At 38.6% G+C, this 25,115-nt stretch overlaps 1 protein-coding gene across 1 annotated transcript in view; it reads left to right on the top strand.

Annotated features, from left to right (window-relative positions):
• The window catches only part of dnm1a (dynamin 1a), a 67,044-nt gene that overhangs the window by 25,308 nt on the left and 16,621 nt on the right, over positions 1-25,115 (top strand). The window contains exons 10-15 of the mRNA XM_062988936.1: positions 640-778; positions 4,668-4,754; positions 5,084-5,154; positions 5,669-5,720; positions 7,909-7,920; positions 8,818-8,931. Coding sequence (XP_062845006.1) covers positions 640-778; positions 4,668-4,754; positions 5,084-5,154; positions 5,669-5,720; positions 7,909-7,920; positions 8,818-8,931 — 475 coding nt within the window. The remainder of the gene's footprint in view (positions 1-639; positions 779-4,667; positions 4,755-5,083; positions 5,155-5,668; positions 5,721-7,908; positions 7,921-8,817; positions 8,932-25,115) is intronic.

Raw genomic sequence — 25,115 nt, 5'->3', positions numbered from 1 at the left:
TAATCTTGGTAGTGTGATATATTTTGAAAGACCTGAGTATAAGTACATAGACAGGGTGCGAAAAGGTGACCTCACTAGCTCACAGGTTTGTACAGGAGAGAACCCTAATGGTACCATTCCAGTGCCAAAAAATTATTACTATTTCCATTTTTGAGGTTGTAGTCCAGTATGAGGTAATAAACTATAATAAAGCTGTGGTTTTGGGTGGTCAGCTGTAAAGTAAGGGTCACTGGGAGAGAAATTTGGAGAGGGGAACATAGAACGAGGTAAATGAGGTGATTTCTGACTGGTCTGAGTGTGCAGCACTGCAGTATGAATTGTTCCAGGCTTTAAACTGTTGGCTGGTGGACAGAGCGGGCCGACGTTTCTCTCTGCGGGAGAGAAATGTTGGCTGGAGCTCTTTGGTGAATGGCTTGAGAAGAAACCAAATGTCTTACTTGCCTTTTCTTTCCTCTGTGCTGTCTGATCTGTCCTTCTACCCGGTGTCTCATTTATCATCTATTTTTTTTCCTTTTCCAATTTTTCGCTTCTTTACTCCGGCTTGTCATACACCTTCCATCCATCTGTCCTCTATCTTTCTTTCTCCCTCTCTCTTCCCCCTCCTGTGTGTTGCTCTCTACCACCTAACTTCCTTTACAGGACGGGCCTGTTCACCCCTGATTTAGCCTTCGAAGCCATAGTGAAAAAGCTGGTCCAAAAGCTGAAGTCTCCGTGCCTGAAGTGTATAGATATGGTAGTGAGCGAACTGACCTCCACCATACGAAAATGTAGTGATAAGGTAATGCAGAAATCGAGCCTTGTTTGTCTGCGCCTTCCTACATGTACGGATAGACTGATGGCTGGATTTGCTGTCGAAATAAGTCATATTGAATAGTAGCCTTCATTTCAAAATAGTGGTAGGAATGAAATGTTTTAGAATAAAGAAAGATTGTTAATAGATACATATACTGTAGATTACCTATTATTAGACTGTTTTCTTGGTATTTCATTACTCTGATGTGACCATTTTTCTAAACATAATACATCTTGGTGTTTGGGGCAGCTGTAAATCATAACAGAAAGCACATATTGTCAGCAGCATCATTTTCACATGCAAATTTGTGGTCAACCACGGCACAACTGCTAGTTTTCATGATCTAAAAGCTATTAAAACACAGGTGACACTCTCCACAGTTTAACAAGCTTTACATCACCATGAGTTTTGGACCACTGTTCCAGAAGAAACCCTTATTTCTGCTTATTCTTTAACCATGTGATCAACGACGAGGTTTAATCAAGTTTTAGGGCGCCGACTTCTTTCTTGCACAACATCTACACCCATGACATGTAAAGCCTGATTGACTGTGGACAGTAACAACTCTCCGGCAGACCATTATACAAAATTCCAGAAATCCTTAGGTCCCAAGACTGCTATGACACACTATATGGCCAAAAGTATGTGGATACCAATGTGGATCCCATTTTAAAACCATGGGCGTTAAATTTACAATAGTCTCCATCTTTAATGCTATAACAGCCTCCACTCTTTTATAAAGACTATCCACCAGACTTAAGAGCGTAGGTGTTTAGTGGTGGTGACGTCAGGGCTTTGTGCAGGCCAGGTCAGTGATGCCTGACTGGTTAATAGCACCACTGAGATTCACTATATAACAAACTGTATAGCCAAAAGTATGTGGATACCAGATTAAGCTTGTTGAAGATCCCATTTCAAAACCATGGGCGTCTCCCTCTTTAATGCTATAACAGCCTCCACTCTTTTAGACTTTAGAGCGTAGGTGTGCCCCCAAATTTTCTCCCTGGTTTTGACTACAGTTAATTTTCTTTCTGCTGTTTCTTTGCTATCACAATCCCACAAGTTTAGATTAAGTTCAGCATCTTCTCAATTTTGACAGGGATTTTAAAAATAGAAGAAAAAAATCAGATTTATTTCAGTGTGAGAATGTAATTACTCAATTACTCAACAGTTCATTGAAAACAAGTATGTGAGAGACCTTTGCCAAACCTTCTACTCCCTACCATTCCTAACATTATGTCTGACACATTTGGCTGCTTGGGACATGTAAATCTGAACCAGACTGAAAACAATCTCATGCATGTATCTCATGAACTGGACTATAGAGCGATTACTGTGCAGTGAATGATTCTACTACAGCGTTTGTGTTTGATTCTGTCCAGCAACAGTCGGTCTATCCTTACCACTTACACTAGTCATAATCTCTTCCTACTTATTAAACTCTCTATTCATTATTCTTTAATAATGGCCAGCTGCCTCTTTTTGTCATTCTGACGTTCCATACTGTTCGGTGTCCTGTCCTGGTCTTTTCATAGTTACTTACAACATTAAAACTGCAGTATGTAACTTTTTATAATAGCATTATTGCAGTCGATGCAGAAATATAACCCCTGAAACACTTAATTGCTTGTTATCATTGGTGCCAAAACGTGTTGTGAGAAGGAATGGAAACATAGGGGTAAATGCTTCACCGTCCATTTTTTTGGAATGTGTTCTAGACCTGAAATGTAAAAATGGATGCATATTAATGAATGAAATGAAGTTGACCAGACAAAACATGCTTACTAGATTAATCATTGTCAGATTAAACCATTTATCAGAAGAAATATGGAGATAAACAATGACATAATGTTCTTATGCTGGCTTCTACCAAAAAGGTCTTCAAATCCCTTAAAGTTACATACTACAGCTTTAATCATTTTGTATTTATTACTTTTTCATTTTTGCACATCGTTTTTCTATAAGTTTAGAACCTGATTTCTGAGTAAATGTTTAGTTAAAAAGGTCTTGTTACGAACAGATTATCTGAAAATCTGTTTTCATCTTTCCTTTCTCCTCCTCACTCCTCACTGTGACCCTGTTTTACATGTAATCTAACCCTTTGTCTCTTGTACAGTTTGTCTCTTGTGGATTTCTGCCAAAATGTCCCCTTCTTTTATATTTTATATCATGCTAAAATAATTTAAACCAGACCACAGGTATAGGAACTAATAGGACTGTCCCCCAATACTGGCATGTTTTAACACAATCCTTGTATGAATAAAGGTACATAACATGCAGAAACATGGATGCAAAACAATACCAAATGTTTGTGGACGCCTGGCCATGACCTTGTTGAACATCCTATTCCAAAACCATAGACATTAATGTGACCTTGCCCCCCACCCTGCAGTTGAAAAAGCCTCCACTGATTTAAGAAAGCTTTCCATCAGATTTTGGAGTGATCATTTCTTCAGGTCCGGCGCCTCTGTTGACGTCTTGGGCCTCACTAGACCTTCAAATTTATTCCAGAGGTCTTTATTTGGGTTGAGCTCAGGGCATACAAGACTTGACAGACTTCTTACACCCAGTGCCGTTCCTGATGCAACCCTCCTATTATAACACTGACAAGTGTACTTCCCAATGGTTGGGCTGTTTCGGCTACCCCACTTCGAACACCTCTGGGAAATCATTTCTGAGTGGACACCGGACTGGCTGATAGCACCGCTAAGATTTGAACCTCAGATCCCTGGATCGGTTGTGGGTTAGAGTACTTTACTGCTGCACCATCCGAGCTCCCCTTTTATTTACTTAATACTTTTAGCATTCATGAGAAAATCTTTACAATGATTGGAAATTCTTAACTGGGGTCTAATTTTGTTTTTAAAGAATTCGATGCAAACTGGCTAATTTAGATTTGACTTCTAAGCAAGTTTAATCAAATGGGTTTTTTATGCTTTGTTTTGGTTTGCTTTATTTCTGCCTGCTGTGTGTTGATGGTGAATGTGTCCCCTTGCAGTGTTGGATTATTTTTCACGCCCTTGAATAAGACAGTTATAATAGCTGAGCAACAGTTTTAAGGTTTATCATAGTGCTGTTTTATGCAGTTCCATTCTCTAAATACTTTATAACCTAGCCTGTTTTACTACCAGGAGGCTGCAACATCAGGTCAAAATTTTATAGCTCATGAGAGGATGTGACTAAGCTGAAAATCCACACGAGTCCCCAAACATTCTTCCTCGTTCATCTTCCTCTCTTTCTCCTGTAATCTGCTCTCTATCTTCAGTACGGTGCATGAGGTGTAACCCAGTCTGCCTGCAGCCCCAAATCTGTTCCCTGTTTGGTTCGGAGTCACCCAAAAGTGCCTGACACGTCTAATTTGAATTGTTCTGTGAATGACCGTGTGTGTAGAGGTTTGTTAGAATGACAGTGTGTGTAGAGGAGTGACCATGCATGACCCAAATGTTGCAATGCATCATGTATTCAGGTAAACAGCTCAAAGAAACGTTAGGGTCTGTAACTTATATTAATAACTTTGTGTGGGGAAATAGTTTAAAACAGGGAAAACAGGCAAAGAGACAGAGATTAAGCAAAATTATAGGAGTTACTTTGATAATAACCCTCCACTAGATATAAAAACACAAGACATCGATAATAATAATAAGATTTCAGTGATTATTACACTTAATAAATAAGCGATGCTTAATTTCTTCTTAGTGCTCATTTGAAGTCATGCTAGTCACATGTAGTATTATAATAAATATGTTGCAGTGAAATGTTATTTGTCTTTGTTATCTGATGATATAGAAGATGTGATAAAACCGTGGTGATGGTGTTGTTTAATGGTATAATGCATCTGCACTCGGTCTTGTGTTTTGTGTTTGTGTATTTATAGCTTGCCCAGTACCCCATGCTGCGAGAGGAAATGGAAAGAATCGTTACACAGCATATCAGAGACCGGGAGAGTCGCACCAAAGACCAGGTGAGTCACTGAGACACACACACACACACACACACACACACACACACACACTTAGAGGGATTATATAATTTATAATGGCTCTTAATGGCTCTTTAATGCAGTTCAACCTTGTGATGATGATGTTATATACTGTAGTATCAGGGCTCTGAAAAATGCATTTAGACATATTATTTTTCACATCTGTTAAAAGCACCTGTTAGTAATTTATCCTTCATTCATTTATCCTTTGATGTAGCTGGTGTGTCCAGTGATTAATCATTGGGCTGTAAAGTTCTAATATAAGTACGGAATAAAGATAATTGATCATCATTTCCAACTGTGCTCATCAGGTGATGCTTCTGATTGACATTGAGCTGGCCTACATAAACACCAACCATGAAGACTTCATTGGATTTGCCAAGTAAGTTTGGATTGACTTACACTGACACACTGACACAGTGCCATCGATGTGAAGCACCTGTCTGTCATACAGGTTGCTTTTTGGCTGCAAAACTAATCAATGAATGTGATTATTTGGAGGGGGAGGGGGGCACAGAGGTAGAAGTAGATGAAGCTGGTAAATAGTGTGCCACAGAGTATCCTGAGTTCTGGGAACCTGGGTTTGAATCTCACCTTCTGTCACCAGCTGAGAAGGTGGATTGGCTGCTCTAAGTTGCCCTTAGATATACAGTATATGTGAGTGTGTACATCGAGTGTATTTTCCAGATGATCCGATCCACCTGACTCTAGGGCGACTGAAAGAAGTAAAGCTACTTGGCTAATAACTATCTCTACCTCAGTATGTTTGAGCTAAATCTATGTGAATGAGCTAGCCGGAAGTGAGAGATGCTTCATAAATGATTGAATAAATGAAAATTAATTGAATATTTGACAACTTTCTTCATCTGCTACAATCTGCATTTCGAACCCACTAGTGCCCAGCAGAGAAGCAGCCAGATGAGCAAGAAGAAAGCAGCCGGCAACCAGGTAATGTTTTTAATTCCTCACAGTACCACCTAGAGGTGGTACATTCACACAATATGGGCAAAAGTATGTGACCATAACCTAAACATCCTATTCTCAAACTGTAAGCATTGTATTATTATTATGGACATTACTGTTTGAAAGCTTTCCAAAGAGCATTTGTGAGGTCAGCCACTGAACCACTGAAGCAGTAACCCAAACACCATCTAGCACTTTATTAGGTACACTTATCTGGTGCATACATTCTACACCTACCATACAGATAAACCGTGTGGGTATATAGTTACTGACTGTGGTAAATGTGTTGCTCAGTACACTTTATTACCCCCTGATACCCCCACTGATCTATAGAAAGGATATGTGGTACTTGAATGTAAACATTTGACAATATACTATGTAAAAGAGAATTAGAAATAATGGAATTAGAAATAGTATATAATTTAATTATGTGTTGTGTTAAGTTACTGATACGTGTTTATCCTCAGCAAACTGTATTTTTTGTGTTTTATTTCACGCTGGTTCTTCTCTTTATCCCCTGGTTTAGGGGCAGGTTTGTGCTCATGCTTTTAGCATCAATTATAAGCAGATCTGTAGAGAAAACTGATCCTAGATCAGATACCTTAAACCCTGTTGCTGATCCAGCACCAGTAATGCTTTCCATTTTAATAAGTAGATTCACCCAATTGACCAGGAAGATGCAGTAAGGAGGCAAAACCAACATAGTGTTTGAAGTAGGTAGTCACAGCAGTCAAATAAGCGGCACTCTGTACTTTTAAGTATAAGTAGGTCAGTCCAGCACCTCTAGTGTTAAATGTATGCTGTGAACTGTGAAACTGCAAAAATACACTTGTAAAGCGTTGTTTTTTTTTCTATTTTGTTGTTATTCAAATACAGCAAATGCAAAAAATGAATAAATGTTTCCAAAAAAAGCTGGACATTTTGCAGTAAAAGCTAAAATTTGTAAGTTAATTCCCTTGAATGTGTATTACACTGATGGAAGTACAAAGAAATGACTTTTAATGTTCTAGTTTAACAACTTGATTGTATTTTGTGAATATAAACCATTTTTGTCACCTGAAATACACTTAAAAAGTTGGATTAGAGGCAAAATAATGACAACAAATTTACAGAATCTTTAAGTTACACTGTTTACAGGTGAGGGAATCATGATTGTGGCTTTGCTGGATCATTCTTTTATATCCAGTTTTTGCAAGCAAGACTGATGGGTTGTGGCTCAGCACTTTGTGCCAAACTTCCATTAAAATTGCTATCAGGGAAAGGGGTAAAAGCCAGCATCTGTCATATTGTAGGGGTTCATCAGTGCCCACTGCATGTGTGTGAAAGTACCATTGATTTAGAGGCATATATTGGGATTTTAGACATTACTTGACTGGCTGCTCTCCAGTCCAGATCTGTCTCCAGTTATAATAATAACTCAAAATCTTTGTACTTTTGTCAGTTATAAAAAGGTTCGAGAGAATGAACAAATCCCAGATCCTTGCTTTTATTGCATTTTACAAAATGGTCCAACTTCTCCTGAAATTGGGTTTGCATATTAAATATAAAACATGGATGTTACATCCAAAACATTTAAAAACAGGATAAATAAAACACATTTCACAGGGCCGTATATTTTTAAAGGATGAGTGGATGACAGCGTTCCTGAGGCTAACATGACTCAGAGTGTCCATGTTTTTAGGCAGGTGGTCAAAAGTACAAAGTCAAACTCATTTATGTAAGAACAATGTTTATTATGGTTTTTGTTTTTGCTTTAACAACAAGCCCTTTATTCTTAACATGGTTTAAGGTTGGTTTGTACTGTCAGAGTCGATGGAAACCACAGAACTAAACGGGCTTGTAGATGACAGTCAATGCCATGTTCTTTTTTTCTCTTACTAAATCCATAAATTATTAATAATCTCTGTATGAGTATACAGTGGTACTTCATGGTGACTGTCTGTGCTGTAAGTCAGACCTCATATACTAATAAAACCTGCATTTGTTTTCATTTACATACTTTAATACATACTTTCATTCATGTGAACAGTTAGAAATGTTAAGGCTCAGTGTTAATGGCAGGGTTTGCACTTTTAAAATGAAATTTGTATCTGTTTCAGGTACTGCCTCAATCTTGAATATAGTTTTTTAATAATCGTGTCTGTTTTTTTCTTCTTTGGCTCGGCTGCTCCAGGATGAGATCATGGTAAGTGGTTTCCTGTATCTTCTAGGAATATGCGTGTGTGTGTGTGTGTGTGATATCACTAATGTAGAAGGCAGGTGGTTCAAGAGTTTTCCTTACACTGCCTTTTTATGAAGTTAATGCCTTATACCTTAGTTAAAGCTTTCTTCACTATCAAGTTTAACATCGATGAGCCAAAAAATGTGTCTACAAAGTTTATTTCCTAACAATTGTGCATGTGAGGGTCAAGGATATATCAAACATTGGGCTGCTGTTAGTTACTTGTAGTTCTTGTGTTAAAAGCAGCAGATATGACCAGCATTAAGACCTAAATGACTTAGGTTGGGTGAAATCATAAAGGTTAAATGATTATGGCCGGATAACTGGGTTGAAACAGCGAGGGGTACAGGGTATCGCCCAAGAGAAGATCTACTATGGCTCAAATTGCAGATAATTGTATTGCCAGTGATGATCTGAATGTGTCACAACATTCTGCATCAAACCCTTTTGTACACGGGCCAGAATGCCCTTGCTAACTCCCGGGACGGGGGACTGACGAATCCTGTTTTCTCCAAGATAAAGTGGATCGCTGATGTACCTTGCGACGCACATAAATTGAAGGACTTTCTGGTAATGTCTAGATACCAGATTCCACAGAACTCCTTCAGATGTCTTGTGAAGTCCAGGTCTCGGTGGGTCTGAGCTGTGTATATTATCATACTGTGAGGGTGGGCCTAATATTTTGACTTTGTGCATTTGCACAATGAGACACTCCTGTGATATGTATAAAGATGGTCCACCAAAGCAGACATGGGTCATGATGGACTCCAGACTCCAACAAGCCTGTAACATTAGACGTATGTACCTGTACGCATGTGTATGTGCGTAGCTCTTAATAACCCCATGTGTTATGTATTTCAGGTAATCAGAAAGGGCTGGTTGACAATCAACAACATTGGCATCATGAAGGGTGGAGCTAAGGAGTACTGGTTTGTGCTGACCGCTGAATCGCTCTCCTGGTACAAGGACGACGAGGTGAGTGACTTCTGCATTTATAGTCCATTCGTTTTATACTCGTGTGACATTTTGTCACCGCAAATTAAAAGTACTTTTTCTGCCAATTTCCGAACAATGCAAGTGTCAAAATGTAAGACTTGGAATACTTGAATAAGTGCATCGTTAGTGTCGATTTTATATTCATGTCAAATCAACTTTAAATCCATAAAGTGGTAAACCGCTGTGAGACGTCCCAGCATGCTTTGGCCGCGCTGGATCAAACACAAGCATTACACACGGCTCACTCATGTGTTTACTTTTATTGGCTGCTCTTTTATGTGTGATCATTTCTATTGATTTTCCAAAATAGCAATGATCCCCGTTGTGTATCTTAAGCCATTTCAGTTTGGCGTCTACTTTGCTGACTTGGCCAGTGAAAATTCCCTCTTGTCAGGATTGTTTCCATTGTGGTAAGATTTCTAGTAAGCTGGTTGGACTGAGTGCACAGTGGCTTAGTAATAATATTTCTCAGAAGAAGCACATTAACACTGGCTGCAGTTGAATCAATACTGCAAAGATTTTAACCTAATATCTATATACCTAATCTGTAACATGATTTATTACTACACATAATGTTTAATGTTTGCCTGTGCTAAAAAAACAATGGAAATCCTGTTTAATTACTGCCCACTTTGTTAGAAACTACACACTTATACTGGGTAGAAGCTTCTTGTGGTCTCGGAACAGCATCCAGTCCTAGTGGAGTCCATGTCACAATGGGTCAAAGCTATTTTAACACCATATTAGGAAAAGCATCGATTTACAGATCTAATTACCGGCCTTTTTTTTTTTTTAAACAACATACTTGTACTGAGTTAAAGCCTCTTGTGTTCTTGGAAACTAAGCGCTGGTTCTTAGTTTGGATTCCTCAAAGTCGTTGTAAACATTCCTTTGAGATTTAGTTCCATGTTGATGTGTTTGTATTATGTAATTGCTCCAGTTTTGTCAGCTGCACATTCATGATGTTCGTCTCCTGTTGTTCCATATCCCATATGTGCTCTATTGGATTCAGATCTGGTGACTAAGGTGGGCATTAAAGTTTGTTTGTTTATTAGGATTTTAACGTCATGTTTTACACTTTGGTTACATTCATGACAGGAACGGTAGTTACTCATTACACAAGATTCATCAGTTCACAAGGTTATATTGAACACAGTCTTGGACAATTTAGTATCTCCAATTTACCTCACTTGCACGTCTTTGGACTGTGGGAGGAAACCGGAGCACCGGAGTAAACCCATGCAGACACGGGGAGAACATGCAAACTCCACACAGAAAGGACCCAGACCGCCCCACCTGGGGATCGAACCCAGGACCTTCTTGCTGTGAGGCGACAGTGCTGCCAACTTAGCCACCATGCCGCCCGGGCATTAAAGTACTTTAGATGGTGATTTGTGGCCATAAAGGGATGCATAATAAGCAGTAATACTTAAATATGCTGAGATCTAAAAACAATACTTGATTGGTGTTAGTATACTGATACGTTGATTGGAAATCTTTCCCCACATGAAGAGATAGATAGATCGATAGATCGAAAAAAACAGCACAAACATAACCAAGGTTGAAGGTAACCTGGGTTTTACATGTATTGAATAACATGTATTGAATAACTACAGAGTCGTTATAAATGATGAGGATGGATTGAGTGTAAATAAACAAATGGAATGGAATTAAAAGTGCAGGAAGGTGCAGTTCCAAGTATACAGTATATGATACAGATTAAATATAGATTAAATATTCAATATAAAGTGATAAGTGATGAGTATTGCACATTGAATTGGGCCAATATAGCCATATCTATATATACATCAACATACTGTACATATGCATACGTATGAATATACCTAAGTACTTAAGTACTTAATACCAGCCACCAGCCTGAATTGTTAATGTCCTTAAACTGTGGATTCATTTTCTGAACTTATTAAAATAAGATTTTAAGGACTTAAGATTTTAAGGATTTTAAGATTTTAAGGACTGGAGAACCAAGGAAGGTTTTCCAGTCCTTATGTACTGTGTTTTAAATTTCTTTTCTTGACTTACAAGTATTGTACCCCTGAAGTATTACATTGTACCCCTGAAAATAAAGATCTTATGTAAATCTGGCAACATTTTATGGCTAAAGAGTGTAGACACTTTGAAAGAATGATGCCAGCTTTAATAAATCAGACGGATCTGTTAAGAACGAGGAGGATGTGACGGGGTTCATCCAACATTTGATGCTAATTTGAACACAAAGCACACTGTCAGTTTTAGCAAACATTGAAAAATGACTCCAAGACTGCACAGTGCAATTTATCTTCATTTAGAATGAACTTCTATGAGGTTAAAGTTAGTGTAGTACCAAGACTGTTGTGCTGCACCCTCACCCCCCGTACACATAGACCTACTTACTGTGTCTTGTGTGTTCCTGTCAAATGAATAATTATCGGTACTTGGTGTAAAATGTTGCTTTTACAAACAAGCGCTAACCTGGAGTTTTTATATGATACAAGAGAACAGTGGGACGACAAGGTCATGTGGTCGTTTGTTAATTTAGAACACGCCGTCCTGTTTGTAGTCGTGTGTGAGAGCCGGCGAACCTGGCACCCACATGTGCATACCAGAATCTGGTGCTGTCCGTGGCGCCTAGCCCGTTCCCCTCCAGACTGGGGCTGCTTCTCATAAACCCCTTAAGTTTCAAAGAAAGGGAATGGGAGGGGGGTAGAGTATGTGTGTGTGTGTGTGTGTGTGTGTGTGTGTGTGTGTGTGTGTTAATGTCAGAAAGCGGGGGTGGTGAGGGGTCTCTGACTAAATGGCTAGGGTGGGCATAACGAGGAGCATGTGGGAAGAGGGATGCTCTGGTTCTCTTTCATCTCTTGCTCAACACAACTTCATTCATCTCTCTCTCTCTCTCTCTCTCTCTCTCTCACACACACACACACACACACACACACTAAGGTTAAGAACCCAATTTCCTCCTCCAATTCTCTGCCGCATGTATTTACACCACATGTATTTACTTGAACATGAGATGAAAATGATGTTCTGAGATCAGAGGAACCCAAAACGAACATGGCTTAGTCCAAGCTGTCTTACATCCTTGGCTAACGGGGACACAGATGACCAGCCTTCACGTCCATCCGTTTGTCCTAACCGGGTATAAAGGGGAACGTTCTTAAACGTGGACAGTCATATACAAAAACAACCTCTAGGCACAATCATACACTCTCTACATGTGTGTTTGCTTTACTGTGGGTGGCACAAAGGTGGTCGGGGTCAAGACCCGTGCTGGGGTGATTTACTAAACCCATTGCTCTCTGTCTAAATAAATAAACAATATCCGAAGCACATCAATTATCCTGTTTCCTCTCTATTGATTTCTTTTCTTTCTATTTTGCCTGCTCTCTCAAATGCATCTAATGAACAATATATGACCAACAGTATTTGGATAACTAACCATGAGCTTGGTAAAAATCTTATTTTAATACAATAGACAAAAATTTTGTGAGGTAAGGAACTGACGTTAGAGAAGAAGGCTTTGCTTGCAAACAACTATCTAATTTATCCCAAAGTTGTTGTGCACAGGAGCTTGATGGGATTGGTACTTATATACCTATAATGTCACTTAACATGTGCCATGGCCTCCTAAACAACAGCTAATGACATTTTTGACATATAAACATGACTAGTTTGACTGCACTTGTTAAACTAAGCCAAAGGATTTACAATAGGAAAGCCCAGAGAATGCTGTAGTGTCTTTCTGTGTCTTTGGCAGGCTTATCTTGCTATGGACTTTAAGAAATTAAACAATAATAATCGTAGCAGAAGTAATTATATTATGTGTGCAATAAAATGCGATAGCTCACAATTACTTGGATCTGGGGTTCGAGTCTCCTGTTGTGCTTTTGGTCTTCTTTTGTTTCTTGGATTCTTGTGTTCACTTTAAATTTTTTAGAATCTTCATGGTGGAAATTCTGGATACGGTTCGACTAAGCAGCATCCCAAATGGTGTAATAGTGTAGTAAATAATATTTTAGCATAATGACACCAGTTACACATGTATACACTGTTTAGTGTGTTTAAATTTAAAGTTTACTAGTCTATCCTACGAACTATGTTAGATCAGTGTACAAATGACAGTACAGATACAGAAACTGAACATACACAACAATAAAGACCTTCAAGTTACCTGTATTTTTCATATATTGAATACTCAATAGGTTATATTAAGTCAATAGTAATAATAAGTTAAAAAACTTGGCACGAGCAGTATTTAATGAACATGCTCAGTTGTAGAAATATCATTTTCAAACATTCAAGAATAAAGGTTACGTGCTGGGAAAAAAACAATTACTGGACTAAATTTTTACTGGTTTAATTGGATTTCTTGGAACAGGAGGACGCTCACACCCCACTTTTAGTTATTCAAGTATGCAGTTTACATGGGCACTTGGACAATCAAGATTTTGCATTGTAAGTATGTCTGTAAACACACCCTCTGCATGAGGATGATCGAATCTTTTCTCAAATGCACATCATTTAAAATTTTCATGCCGTTTCACATTGAATGAATAGATTTCAGTTAACTGTACAGTTTCTGAACGTGTCATTTCTCCTTTTCTTTCAGACTCTTTTTATAACCTCATACTCACTGTGTTTTTTTTTGGGAGGGGGGTAAAAAGGGGGAAGGGGATAGAGGCTGGTGGTTGTGGTCTGGTTTCTATTACCAGACATGCTTTGAATCGAGCAAAACCAGCACTGCCTTCCCCAAAGCCTCACAAAAGTGCAGAGACATAAATGACGAAGTCCAAATGCATGAGCCAACATAATCCCCTCTCATTTCACTTTCTCTGAACCCCAGTGCACTCGCACCCCCAAACCCCAGCAACGTTAATCGGACACACACACACACACACACACACATGTATTACCATTAACTGTAACCACATCATACTTTCCTTTACTTTCTGTACTGTAATTTACAGTCCTATTGTTTCATGAATTCATTCAGTTTTACTTACCGCTTCATTATGGTCTGGTCGAAGTGGGTCTTGTACCGTACTTGTTCAAGAACACTAATGCAAGGCAGGAACACACCCTGAAAAGGGCTATTCTATTGCAGGACATTACACATTTACCCAGTCACTCTCCCACTCACACTTATGGGAAATTTAGAGCATCCATTCAATTCCAGTTCAGTGATGGTAGTGAGGATGGAACCCAGGTCCTTGGAACACGCGTTAATGTGCAACAATTTCTTAACCAGTGGTGCCACTGTGCCGCTTGCATATCTGCATTTATCTGCAATCGTTGCATGTCCTGAAGTTTTCTCCAGGTTCCCTGGTTTTTCTGTCACCTTCCAAGAATGTGCAGAAAATGAACTGGCTGCTATAAATTGTCCCAGGTGTAATAACAATAATAATAATAATAATTGATAATAATAATAATACAAGATGATAATTATAATCAGACATATCTTATCTTATCATATCTGTGTAGACGTCTAACCTGCCCATTCTAGCGGTGGTCTGGTGTTACTGAACGCTGTGCCAACTGAGCGCTTTTCTTAATGTGTAACATTTATTCTTAGGATTAGTATTACATGTATAATCGCAGTGCATAATTCATCATGCTAAATACATGCCCACATTCACACACTGTCTTTAATGACTGTCTGCTACTGACTAAATTAAAATAGAACATTTTTGCTCATTATATTTAAATCCATTTCCACAAAGTGTCAATTTACATATACAGTATATACATGTACAAACTCTCTGGTAGTTTTTCGATTACGCCTATAATTGTATTAGCATGTTTCATATTTCCGAAGGCCTACGTCTGAGTCCATTGTCTGAGACATTTCTCTGTACAAACGGACGGACCTGTAAGTAAGCTGCACAATGGAAGAATATTTGTTTAACTGAAGAAATCACACAGGGACCGCATTAAATGTGTGTGTTTGAATGCATGCTTGACCAGGTGTATACATTTTTACTGAATTTGGCATGTTCGGTAGCTGTAAAACAGTGCTCACTGACATTCAAACCCATGAAAACATCCAACCTAAAAGTGCATCACCTTTCAAATTTAATCTTTTATTCTATGTATGTTTTTTTACATGTTTAATCATATATATTCTTGTATATGGGCCATTCCACTGAATGAGTGCCATTTGCCTGTAGTAACTCCATTAAATTAAACTTCATTTTTTATCTTTGTTTAACACTGAATCTAGTAACACACACCCTTAACTACTCAGAATGTGTTTTGGTCAATTTCAGGCACCTTTGTTTAATTTTTACAAGGTTTCAAGTGTAAGATGTTTGTAGATGAGTAACAGGACTGAGTTTTGAACATAGAATTAGTAAATACATGAAATACAGCAGCATGGAGTTCATGCTAAAAGTGAAAACCTGGGGACTAAAACATGTATTATAACCACATTATACCACACGGGCTATAATGGGATATGGAGTCACCAAACACTGCAAAGAAAAAGAAAGGATTTCTGAAAGATTTTACTCATTATACTGTATTTCATCGTAAAGTGTCGTGTTAGAGAGTGGGGACATGAAAAATACTATTTATATTTATTTCAATAAGGTTATAAATTATGGAATCTAAATTAGCAATTAGATCAATGTGCAGGACACTTTGTTCAATTAAAAAATGCATTTCAAAAAGTAATTTTCATATACATTTATACATATAATGTCCGGGGGACGGAAATGCCACAGATTTGGCGGAATGGCCCTTATATGTTTTTTTTTTTTTTCAACACCTTATAATTAATTTCTCACTTCTACTGGCTTTGTGTGTGGTGATAAAGTAACAAACAATGCCAGCTTATTTTTGATACCTGACCGATATTTAAAAGGAAGGTGTGTTTTTATGTATCTGTGTGATTGTTTTTATGTGGTTTTGAACTGTTTATTAGTCACAGCACAGTATGAATCACTTGTGTGGTTGAATGATTTTAATCTTGTCATGGTGTGGCTCAGACCTCGTCGTCATTATAAAAGGGGAATGCTTTTTAGTAAATGCACTATATAACATTCTCACATTTGTTTAAGAACATTTGGTTCAGTCAGTGTCAGGTTAATACACATTTTTTTTGCTTTGTCATACTTACTTATTACTTAATTTTTCTTGACAAAAAGCTACACAATGCAGATTTATAAATAAAACACTTTTACAGACATGCCTTGATTATATTTGAACTCTTTATTACACAGGAACTTACACACAAATAACAACAATCAGAATTCAATTCCCTTTTTCTTCCTCTTGATTCCTTCTCGTGTTGACGTAGTGACGACTTTGCATTGTGGTAATAAGGAGGTTCGATCCTTGCGCTTCCCCACCCAGCCTAACCAATGTGCAGACTACTGTACAACCGCTACTTCCTGAACAGGTAGTCTGAACACTGGGCAGGCGGGACAGGTTATCATCCTCGTCATTCCTGGAGTCCATAGGGGTATATCCCACAATCTGTATTGTTTCTGTGCATTTACACATCCATCTATTTACATCTTACCCCGTTAGATCCAGCATCACTGGGCGCTGATTTTAATCAAGTTACATACTTACTAAAATCAGAAACTTCTGGCTGCTGTGGAGAAATTTAACCACGTGACCTGTAGTGATTCAAAAACAGTTCATAGTCTGTAAAGTTTCAGGTTTCAAACAGAAATCCCCGACATTTCATCTAGAGAAAGTACCAAGAAGTCATTTACTGGTAAAATTCTAAATTCATACTTGAATATGCTCTGGCCTGTAAAATCACCAACATTACCTGAATTAATCTGTTAACCTGCAGATGTATAATTATAATTAAGGAATATAATTACATGGTACTTACCGTCTGGACACGTCTGTGAGTTTTAAACAGATTTCACATTTCTATCTTTGTGTTATATGCTTTTTCTAACACAGTTATAATGATATAATTATAATTATAGTAATGTTTTTTTTTTGTTTTTTTTTTGGTAGGTATTTGTGTAATTGCCTTTGCATGAATGCAGATGCATGCTGAGATTGGAGAATTTCTTAGCCTTACTGACCCCTAACTCAAACTTTACACTATGTTATGGACCCTCATAACAGAATTGCCCAACTGAACAGTAAAATATTACTACAAATTGTGTTATTTTTATTTTATCTAATACATCTTTTACTTACCATGGTTCCTTCTCACATGGCTCTGTGAAAAAAACAGCAATAGAAATTAGAAATTATATTGTCACTATAATTATCAATAAGCTGTAGTAATTACTGGAAAATAATAGTAAAAATAGAAGCACACCATATAATACGGCGCTCAGGTGGTGCAACAGTTCATTACACTAGCCCGTCACCGCTGAGGGGGGATGTTGAAGCCCTACGATGAATGGATTGGTGTCCTGTCCAGGGTATTCCTGCCTCGTGCCCATTGTTTCCTGGTGAAACCGGACCTGCAGCGGCATTCATTCAGGATAAAGCAGTTGATGAAAATTAAATAAATGTAATAAATAAATAAATAAACACAAATTATATATATATAAACATATATGTTATGTTTTACCAATTTTATTTAAATTAGAATGAATGTACCCTGGCATCCATTACTTACCATTCAGTCTGTCCACTGGTTCCTTCTTGCAGAGGGTCTTTGAAGAAATTTTGGGTCAAATGTATTAGTTGAGTCTTTGCCCAGAAATGCACTTTCAGGTTTTAGTCCTGGTTAGAAATATAAAAAAGTAAATTAATCATTGACTATATAGTACACCTACATGTACGTAATGAATGGAAAAGTATAAATTCAAAAATAAATTATTACTTACACAGCAGTCTCACTCTTCACCCTCCCAAGGCTTAGCAGAAACATCTGGCAGAAAGTTTCCACGTTAATTGTTGCTTCTAGACGTGTTTTTCTACGATTTTAAGAATCTTAGGTTAGACGAGTGCATGAACGACTGAGGATTCTTTCTAACTAGAGATAAAAACAGAGATAAATCCGAGCACTCGGTGGATACTCTACCTCATTCATTCCTAAGCTCTGCAGATTTAGGACAGATGGTTCTCTTCAGGTTTCACCCATCCCCTCCTCTCCAGCTGGGTGTTAGCAGGCAGTGACATGGTCCGGCCGAGCAGCGACTTGGATGGACTGCCACGCCACAGGGTTTTGTTTTATTCGAAGCTGGATTTCGGGAATCCCACCTCTACGATTACTGCAGAACCCTGGATGAGTTCAAGACGTCTATCTGTGTTGAGGTTTCCCAAACTCGCTGCACCAAAAAAGGTTGCGTTTGGGGTTGGAAGTTGTACGGCGATGCAGGCATGGCGTGCAGCATGCAGCGTATGTTTCGTACCGGGTGGCACGGCGGCGTCTCGTAGGCTTGACGTGGCAGAGTGCTGTTAACTTTCCCAGCGAGAGAGAAGGAAAGAAGGAGATGGAAGAAAAAGAGGAGGAGCTATCGGTTTTTTCATCCCGTCTCCGTTTGACCCTCCTCTGTCTGGCTCCTTTTTTCCCCCCGTTTTTAGGGAGGCTGCAGGAAGCGATGGGTCAAAGGTCAACAGGAAGTGAGTTGCGTTAATTTGCAGCGTATAGAGAGGCATGATTGGCTGTACTGTTTTTTTTAAAGGACATCAGTCTGCACATGTGTGCGAGTGTTGCTTTTGCATGAGGGGGGTCAGTGGGGGTCGATTGGGGTGGTTGGGGTGTGTGTCATGCCGTGTGCATGTGTGGGAGTCGGACTGGATGACTCTCAAGGCTCCGTGGCTTTGTAGCCGGTGCAGGAATGTCGGAGTTTCTTGGCTAGCCGACAGGGTTGTAATAACTCCAGATGTGCGGCCTGCTCAGCCTGCACTGTTTTTTTAGCTCAAGACGATTTCCTTTCCCTGTCCGGCGTGAATAAAGAAACCTTTATGCTGGTTCTGTCCAGCTTCCCACTACCTGCAGCACACCCCCCCACCAGCAGGAACCCGGTTGAAAGGGCAGATAGTAGATGAATGGGGTAAAAATCTGGAGCAGATTTAGCATAAAGAGGTAAGAGCTGCCAGCGCGTTTGGGATCTCGGCTCTGTGATGTGGCTACACGAGCCAGACTGGAGGTACTTCAAGTTTAAGATCCTTCCCACATAGACTTTATTTTCTTTTTTTAATAAAAAATCTTCCGTATCTTGATTCCAACTTCTAATTCAGTCTTAATTACATCCCTGTGAGCACCAACTGCCCAGAGATGTCCCCCGTTGGGTCAGTATGTCTTGACTTGAATGAAACCCACAGGCAGTCCTTGAAATTCATCCAACAAACATACTATGATGAGCATGATTATAAAGAAAAATATTAACCAACCTACTCGTATCTGGGGTGGCACAGTGGGGCAGCATGTAGTTTGATTCTTGCCCCTGGTATTGACTGTGGAATATTTGTGTCTCGGTGGGTTTTCTTACGTTTACATTTACATTTTCAGCATTTAGTAGCAGACGCTTATATCCGAAGCAACTTATAGTACTGTGACAGTATATTGTCTAAGCAGCTGAGGGTTAATGGCCAACAGTGGCAACCTGGCAGTGATGAGGCTTGAACCAGCGATCTTTCGATTATTAGTCCAGTACCTTAACCTGCCCATTTTCTTTCAGGTTTAATCATATCATTTACTGGGCTAGATACTAGATTATTCATCTCTAATTGTGACGAATTGGGCAGATAAAAGTGTTCTTGGCTTGATGCCCCGTTTACGCTGAATTTAGAGCCAATCTACCTTCTGTAAGCTCCTTGTCAGAGGAAAGGAATCAAAGTACCCAGATAAAAAGCCATGCAGACACTGCGGAAATCTGGCAGACTCATCACAGTCGGAGAGGAGTGTGTCAACAAAATAAAACAGGCAGTTTCCTTATTTAATTTTATTTATTTATTTTTTTTTTGATGCACAGTGCCTTGAAAAACTCGTCCCCCCCTTAAACTGTTTTTATATCTTACTGTGGCTGATTGCACATTTGGTAAAGTGACTTTTATTTTTAGCTCAGCTATAAAACTTTGTGTCACATTAAAAGAAAAATCCAGTATCAGGTATACATCAGGTATACAATCAAGGAAAGAATACAAGACAGAGGGAAATATACTTTATGCCCCAAAGTATGTGAACACCTGACCATAAGCTTGCTGGACATCCCATTTAAAAAAAACAAATGCTATTTAAATAGAATGAGCTTTTTTGAACACCAGTGTGTAGATCTTAAAATGACTGTATTCCACTGCACATTTATATATAAAAAGTTTAAAAGGAACTTTCTGGAAGGGTTATTTTAACCAGGGCAGCAGAAAAACTGAACTTCGAGAACGTGAGGTAGCCGGCAGCATCTCAGCCTTTACTGCTGTGTGGTGATGGTGTTTGTTTTAGCTACGGTTTCTTCTCTCCGACCTGAACGAGGAATCAAACGCTTTCCTCTGGGAGCTGGCTCAGCAGTCTCGACGCTTCACAGTCGGGCCAAGAGAAAGAAAACCGGAGAGGAATGGGGAGGAGCGTGTCTTTCATTAAGGTTTGCCTGGGGTTTACTGGAAGAAATGGAAAGTCACAGGATGTATAATGATGGAAATGACTGTACTCGTGCTGAACTATCTGACTACAGTTGGTCGAGTCCTTTGTTCTGTGTTTTTGGGCAAATTTAAAAGAAAAAGGACACATTTTATATGTTTGTATGTATGGGTTAGTTGATTTAAAAAAAGTTTATTTCCCAGGACGAAAGTAAAAAAGTAGGCAGTGTACTGTATAGTTAGCCAGGTGGTTGTAATCAATTTCACACTTATAAGCGAAACAAAGTGGTAGTGAGAGATCTCTCGAGGCTTTTCTTGAGGCTTGTGAATTTCAATGAGCTGTGAAGAAAGATAAGAAAAAACTAAATCCAGCGCTGGTCCGACAGTGCAACCGTCTATCCGTGTGTGTGTGTGTGTGTGTTATCAGTATAAAATGTGTGTAGGAGTAACACCACACACTTCCAGACATCCCATTAACACTGACAGGATCATTATCTGTCTACACGCTCATTGCATTATACCCAGCAGATACGGTTCTGCTCCACACTGTTCGACTCCTAACAGCATTATTACACCTACCGTTTCATCTCATTTTCACTGAATTGACTAAAATGGTAATAGCAAACATTTATTCTGTGTACTGGATGACCTCTGAAAGAGGAAAAGAAAGAATGAAAAGAAGAAAAAACGACTCGATCTGCATCTGGAAGTCTCATTCACTGATGAGATAAACAAGTGTTCATGGTTTTCCTCTTATATCATATTTCTAAGGAATTACAAAGGACTTAACATTTCCATCCAGGGTTATTTCTGTGTGGAGTTTGCATGTTCTCCCCATGTCCACGTGGGATTCTTCCGGCTGCTCCAGTTTCCTCACACAAGTCCAAAGACCTGCAAACAGGTCAATTTGAGTGTGTGTGTGGCCTGTGATGGACTGACAACCTGTCCGGGATGTTTTTTGTCTTTCGCCCAATAAATTAGACCCAACATGACCTTGAATAGGATAAAGTGGTGGTAAAACAGACTGAAACTGTACATTTCTGTACATTTCTCACTGACTCCTTTGGTCGCTCATTATTAAACATATTAAACAACAAAGATAATTAAATTACATTGAATTCTTTTGTCACACTTTGCTCATTCATATTTCTGTTAAATGAATATCTGTACACTTTGGGAAACCAGGTTTTATGTACATGTAACAGCGGGGCGGCACGGTGGCTTGCCTCAAAGCAAGAAGGTCCTGGGTTTCATCCCCAGGTGGAGCGGTCCGGGTCCTTTCTGTGTGGAGTTTGCATGTTCTCCCCGTGTCTGTGTGGGTTTACTCCGGGTGCTCCAGTTTCCTCCCACAGTCCAAACACATGCAAGTGAGGTGAATTGGAGACAGTAAATTGTCCAAGACTGTGTTCAATAGAACCTTGTGTAATAAGTACCTAACGTTCCTGTCATGAATGTAACCAAAGTGTAAAACATGACGTTAAAATCCTAATAAACAAACAAACTAACATGTAACAGTGATAACAGTGAACCAAATGAACCACACCAGTTTGTCTGTTTGTATGACTTAAACAAAGATTAGAGCACATTTTACTTCATTAGGAACTCATGCAAATCTTCAGTTCATTTCCAAAGATTTATAATTCATTTAACTTAATACCACAACCCTGATATAAACTTCAGAAATAAAGCTATACCAGCCAGTTCTGTGCAAAAACAGGTCTCGGTTACACATGTATAAGAAGCATATCCCTGCATGGCTTCTTCTAGCTGATCCTTCATCAGCTCCTTCCGTACAGTGGAAATGTAGAAATGTGTGGGTGAGGTTCAAGGAAGGTCAAGTAATTCCAGTCTATGGCTTTTAAACCTGTGTTACCCACAATGGATTGGTACCCTGTCCAGGATTTATTTCCTCCCTTTTTTGGCACAGTGTTCTACAACCCCTGGCAAAAATTATGGAATCACCACTCTTGGAAGATGTTCTGTCAATTGTTTAATTTTGTAGAAAAAAGATAAATCACAGACATGCCACAAAACTATCATTTTTCAAAATGTCAACCTTCTGGCATTAAGAAACAATAAAAAAAGAAACAAATATAATAGTTGTGGTCAGTCACAATTGCTTTTTTTAGATCAAGTAGAGGAAAAAAATATGGAATCACTCAAATCTGAGGAAAAAATTATGGAATCACTCTGTAATTTGCAGTTTAAAAACAAAACATCTGCAGCAGATTAGATTTGCTAATTATTCTTCAGTTTAAAAAGAGTGCTTACACCTCGGAGAGCTGTTGCACAAAGCAGATTGTCATGAATCATGGTTCCAACACAAGATATGTCAGTTGAAACAAATGAGAGGATTATAAAACTCCTTCAAGAAGATAAATCATTGTGGAATGTCGCAAAAGATGTTGGTTGTTCCCAGTAAGCTGTGTTTAAAATCTGGACCAAGTACAAACAAAATGGGAAGGTTGTAAAAGGGAAGCATACTGGTAGACCAAGTAAGACATCAAAACATCAAGATAGAAAACTTAAAGCAATATGTCTTGAAAACAGAAAATGCACAACAAAACAAATGAGAAACAAGTGGCCGGAAAGTGGAGTCAATGTCTGTGACTGAACTGTAAGAAATCACCTAAAATAAATGGGATTTACATACAGAAAAGCCAAACAAAAGCCACCATTAACACCTAAAAAGAAAAGAACAAGGTTAAAGTAGGCTAAAGAAAAGCAATCGTGGACTGTGGGTGACTGGATAAAAGTGATCTTCAGTGATGAATCGTGAATCTGCATTGGGCAAGGTGATGATGCTGGAACTTTTGTTTGGTGTCTGTCCAATGAAATTTATGAAGATAACTGCCTAAAGAAAACATGTTAATTTCCACAGTTGTTGATGATATGGGCCTGCATGTCGGGTAAAGGCACAGGGGAGATGGTCTTCAATAAATGCCAAAGTCCACATTGAAATTTTGGACGCTTTTCTTATTCCATCAGTTGAAAGGATATTTGGTGATGATGACTTCATTTTTCAAGATGATAATGCATCTTGCCATAGGGCAAAGGACGTGAAAACTTTCCTTCAAGAAAACATATAATGTCAATGGCATGGCCTGCAAATAGTCCGGATCTCAATCCATTTGAAAATCTCTGGTGGAAATTGAAGAAAATGGTCAATGACAAGGTTCCAACCTGCAAAGCTGATCTGGCAACAGCAAGAGACAGTTGAAGGCAGATTGATGAAGAATACTGTTTGTCATTAGTTAACTCCATGCCTCAGAGAGTTTAAACCATTATAAAAGCCAGAGGTGGTGCAACAAAGTAATAATGGTGCAGTGTTTTCTAATGATTCCATAATTTTTTCCTCAGATTTGAGTGATTCCATATTTTTTTCCTCTACTTGATCTAAAAAAAAGCAATTGTGACTGACCACAACTATTATATTTGTTTCTTTTTTTTATTGTTTCTTAATGCCAGAGGGTTGACAGTTTGAGAAATGATAGTTTTGTGGCATGTCTGTGATTTATTTTTTTTCTACAAAATTAAACAATTGAAAGAACATCTTCCAAGAGTGGTGATTCCATAATTTTTGCCAGGGGTTGTAGATGGCATCAGACCCACTGAAACCCTGGACAGGTTGAACTAAATAAACTAATAAATAATTGACAAAACTAATAATTCACTGTTTAACAATAATTTGCGAAACCTTCAGCAATTCAACAAACTGAGCAAATTCTGGAGGCTCGATTATGATGTGCTGACATGATTCAGGTTCATTTGATTCTGACTGATTACCTGTTCACTCTGACACAGCATTCCTATCATGATGGGAGCGGTTTCTTTCAGACTGGCAATATCCCCATCGAAAGGACAAATGGGGTGAATGAATAAACCGGAAAGTATTAAAATGATGCTAAAATAGGTCTCGGTTACACATGTATAAGAAGCAGCCTATAGAACAGCTCCTGAACTGGTGTTGAAACCAAGCCCTTTTATTTTCTGTCCCTTTATAGCTGTATTAGCTGATCATTCATCTGCTTATTCGATACACTGGATATAATCCAGTTTGTGACTTTTAAACCTGTTTTACCCTCAATGGATCGGTACCCTGTCCAGGATTTATTTCTTCCCTTTTTGGCACAGTGTTCTGGGCACAAGACCTGCACTACAACCCTGGACTGTTTAAACTAAATAATAATAATTGGAAAAGCTAAGAATTCACTGTTTAACAATAATTTGTGCAGTTTTTTGGTTTGTGATTCAACAAACTAAGCAAATTCTGCTGTCTTTCCTTATTGCAAAATTCTTTCCTTTCTTTATTCTTTATACTTTAAAACTGAAATATAATTTCTCCACTTTCTTGCCACCTTTGGTCATGCAGTCTCTTTTTAGGTATTTTAGTAAATCAAAGCTAAAAAGTAGAGTTTGAATAAGAGCTGTTGTTTTGTTACACACATTTCTATGTAAGATATAGAGCTCTGAACGTGCCTTTTCAAAAATGTCATTTACAGACTAGAGCGATAACGTACGTGTGGTTAATTGCTGGATGAAAGCTGAAAACGGATACAGCACTATAAACCCAAGCAGCAATTTAAAACTCATTTTTTCTGGACTGGTTTATTTTTCCATGGCAACTCTGACATTTGCATGGATTTTGCTCGGAGACATTT

Source organism: Trichomycterus rosablanca, chromosome 26, assembly GCF_030014385.1.
Source record: "Trichomycterus rosablanca isolate fTriRos1 chromosome 26, fTriRos1.hap1, whole genome shotgun sequence".
NCBI lineage: Eukaryota > Metazoa > Chordata > Actinopteri > Siluriformes > Trichomycteridae > Trichomycterus > Trichomycterus rosablanca.
This window is presented reverse-complemented; position numbering and strand designations above follow the sequence as displayed.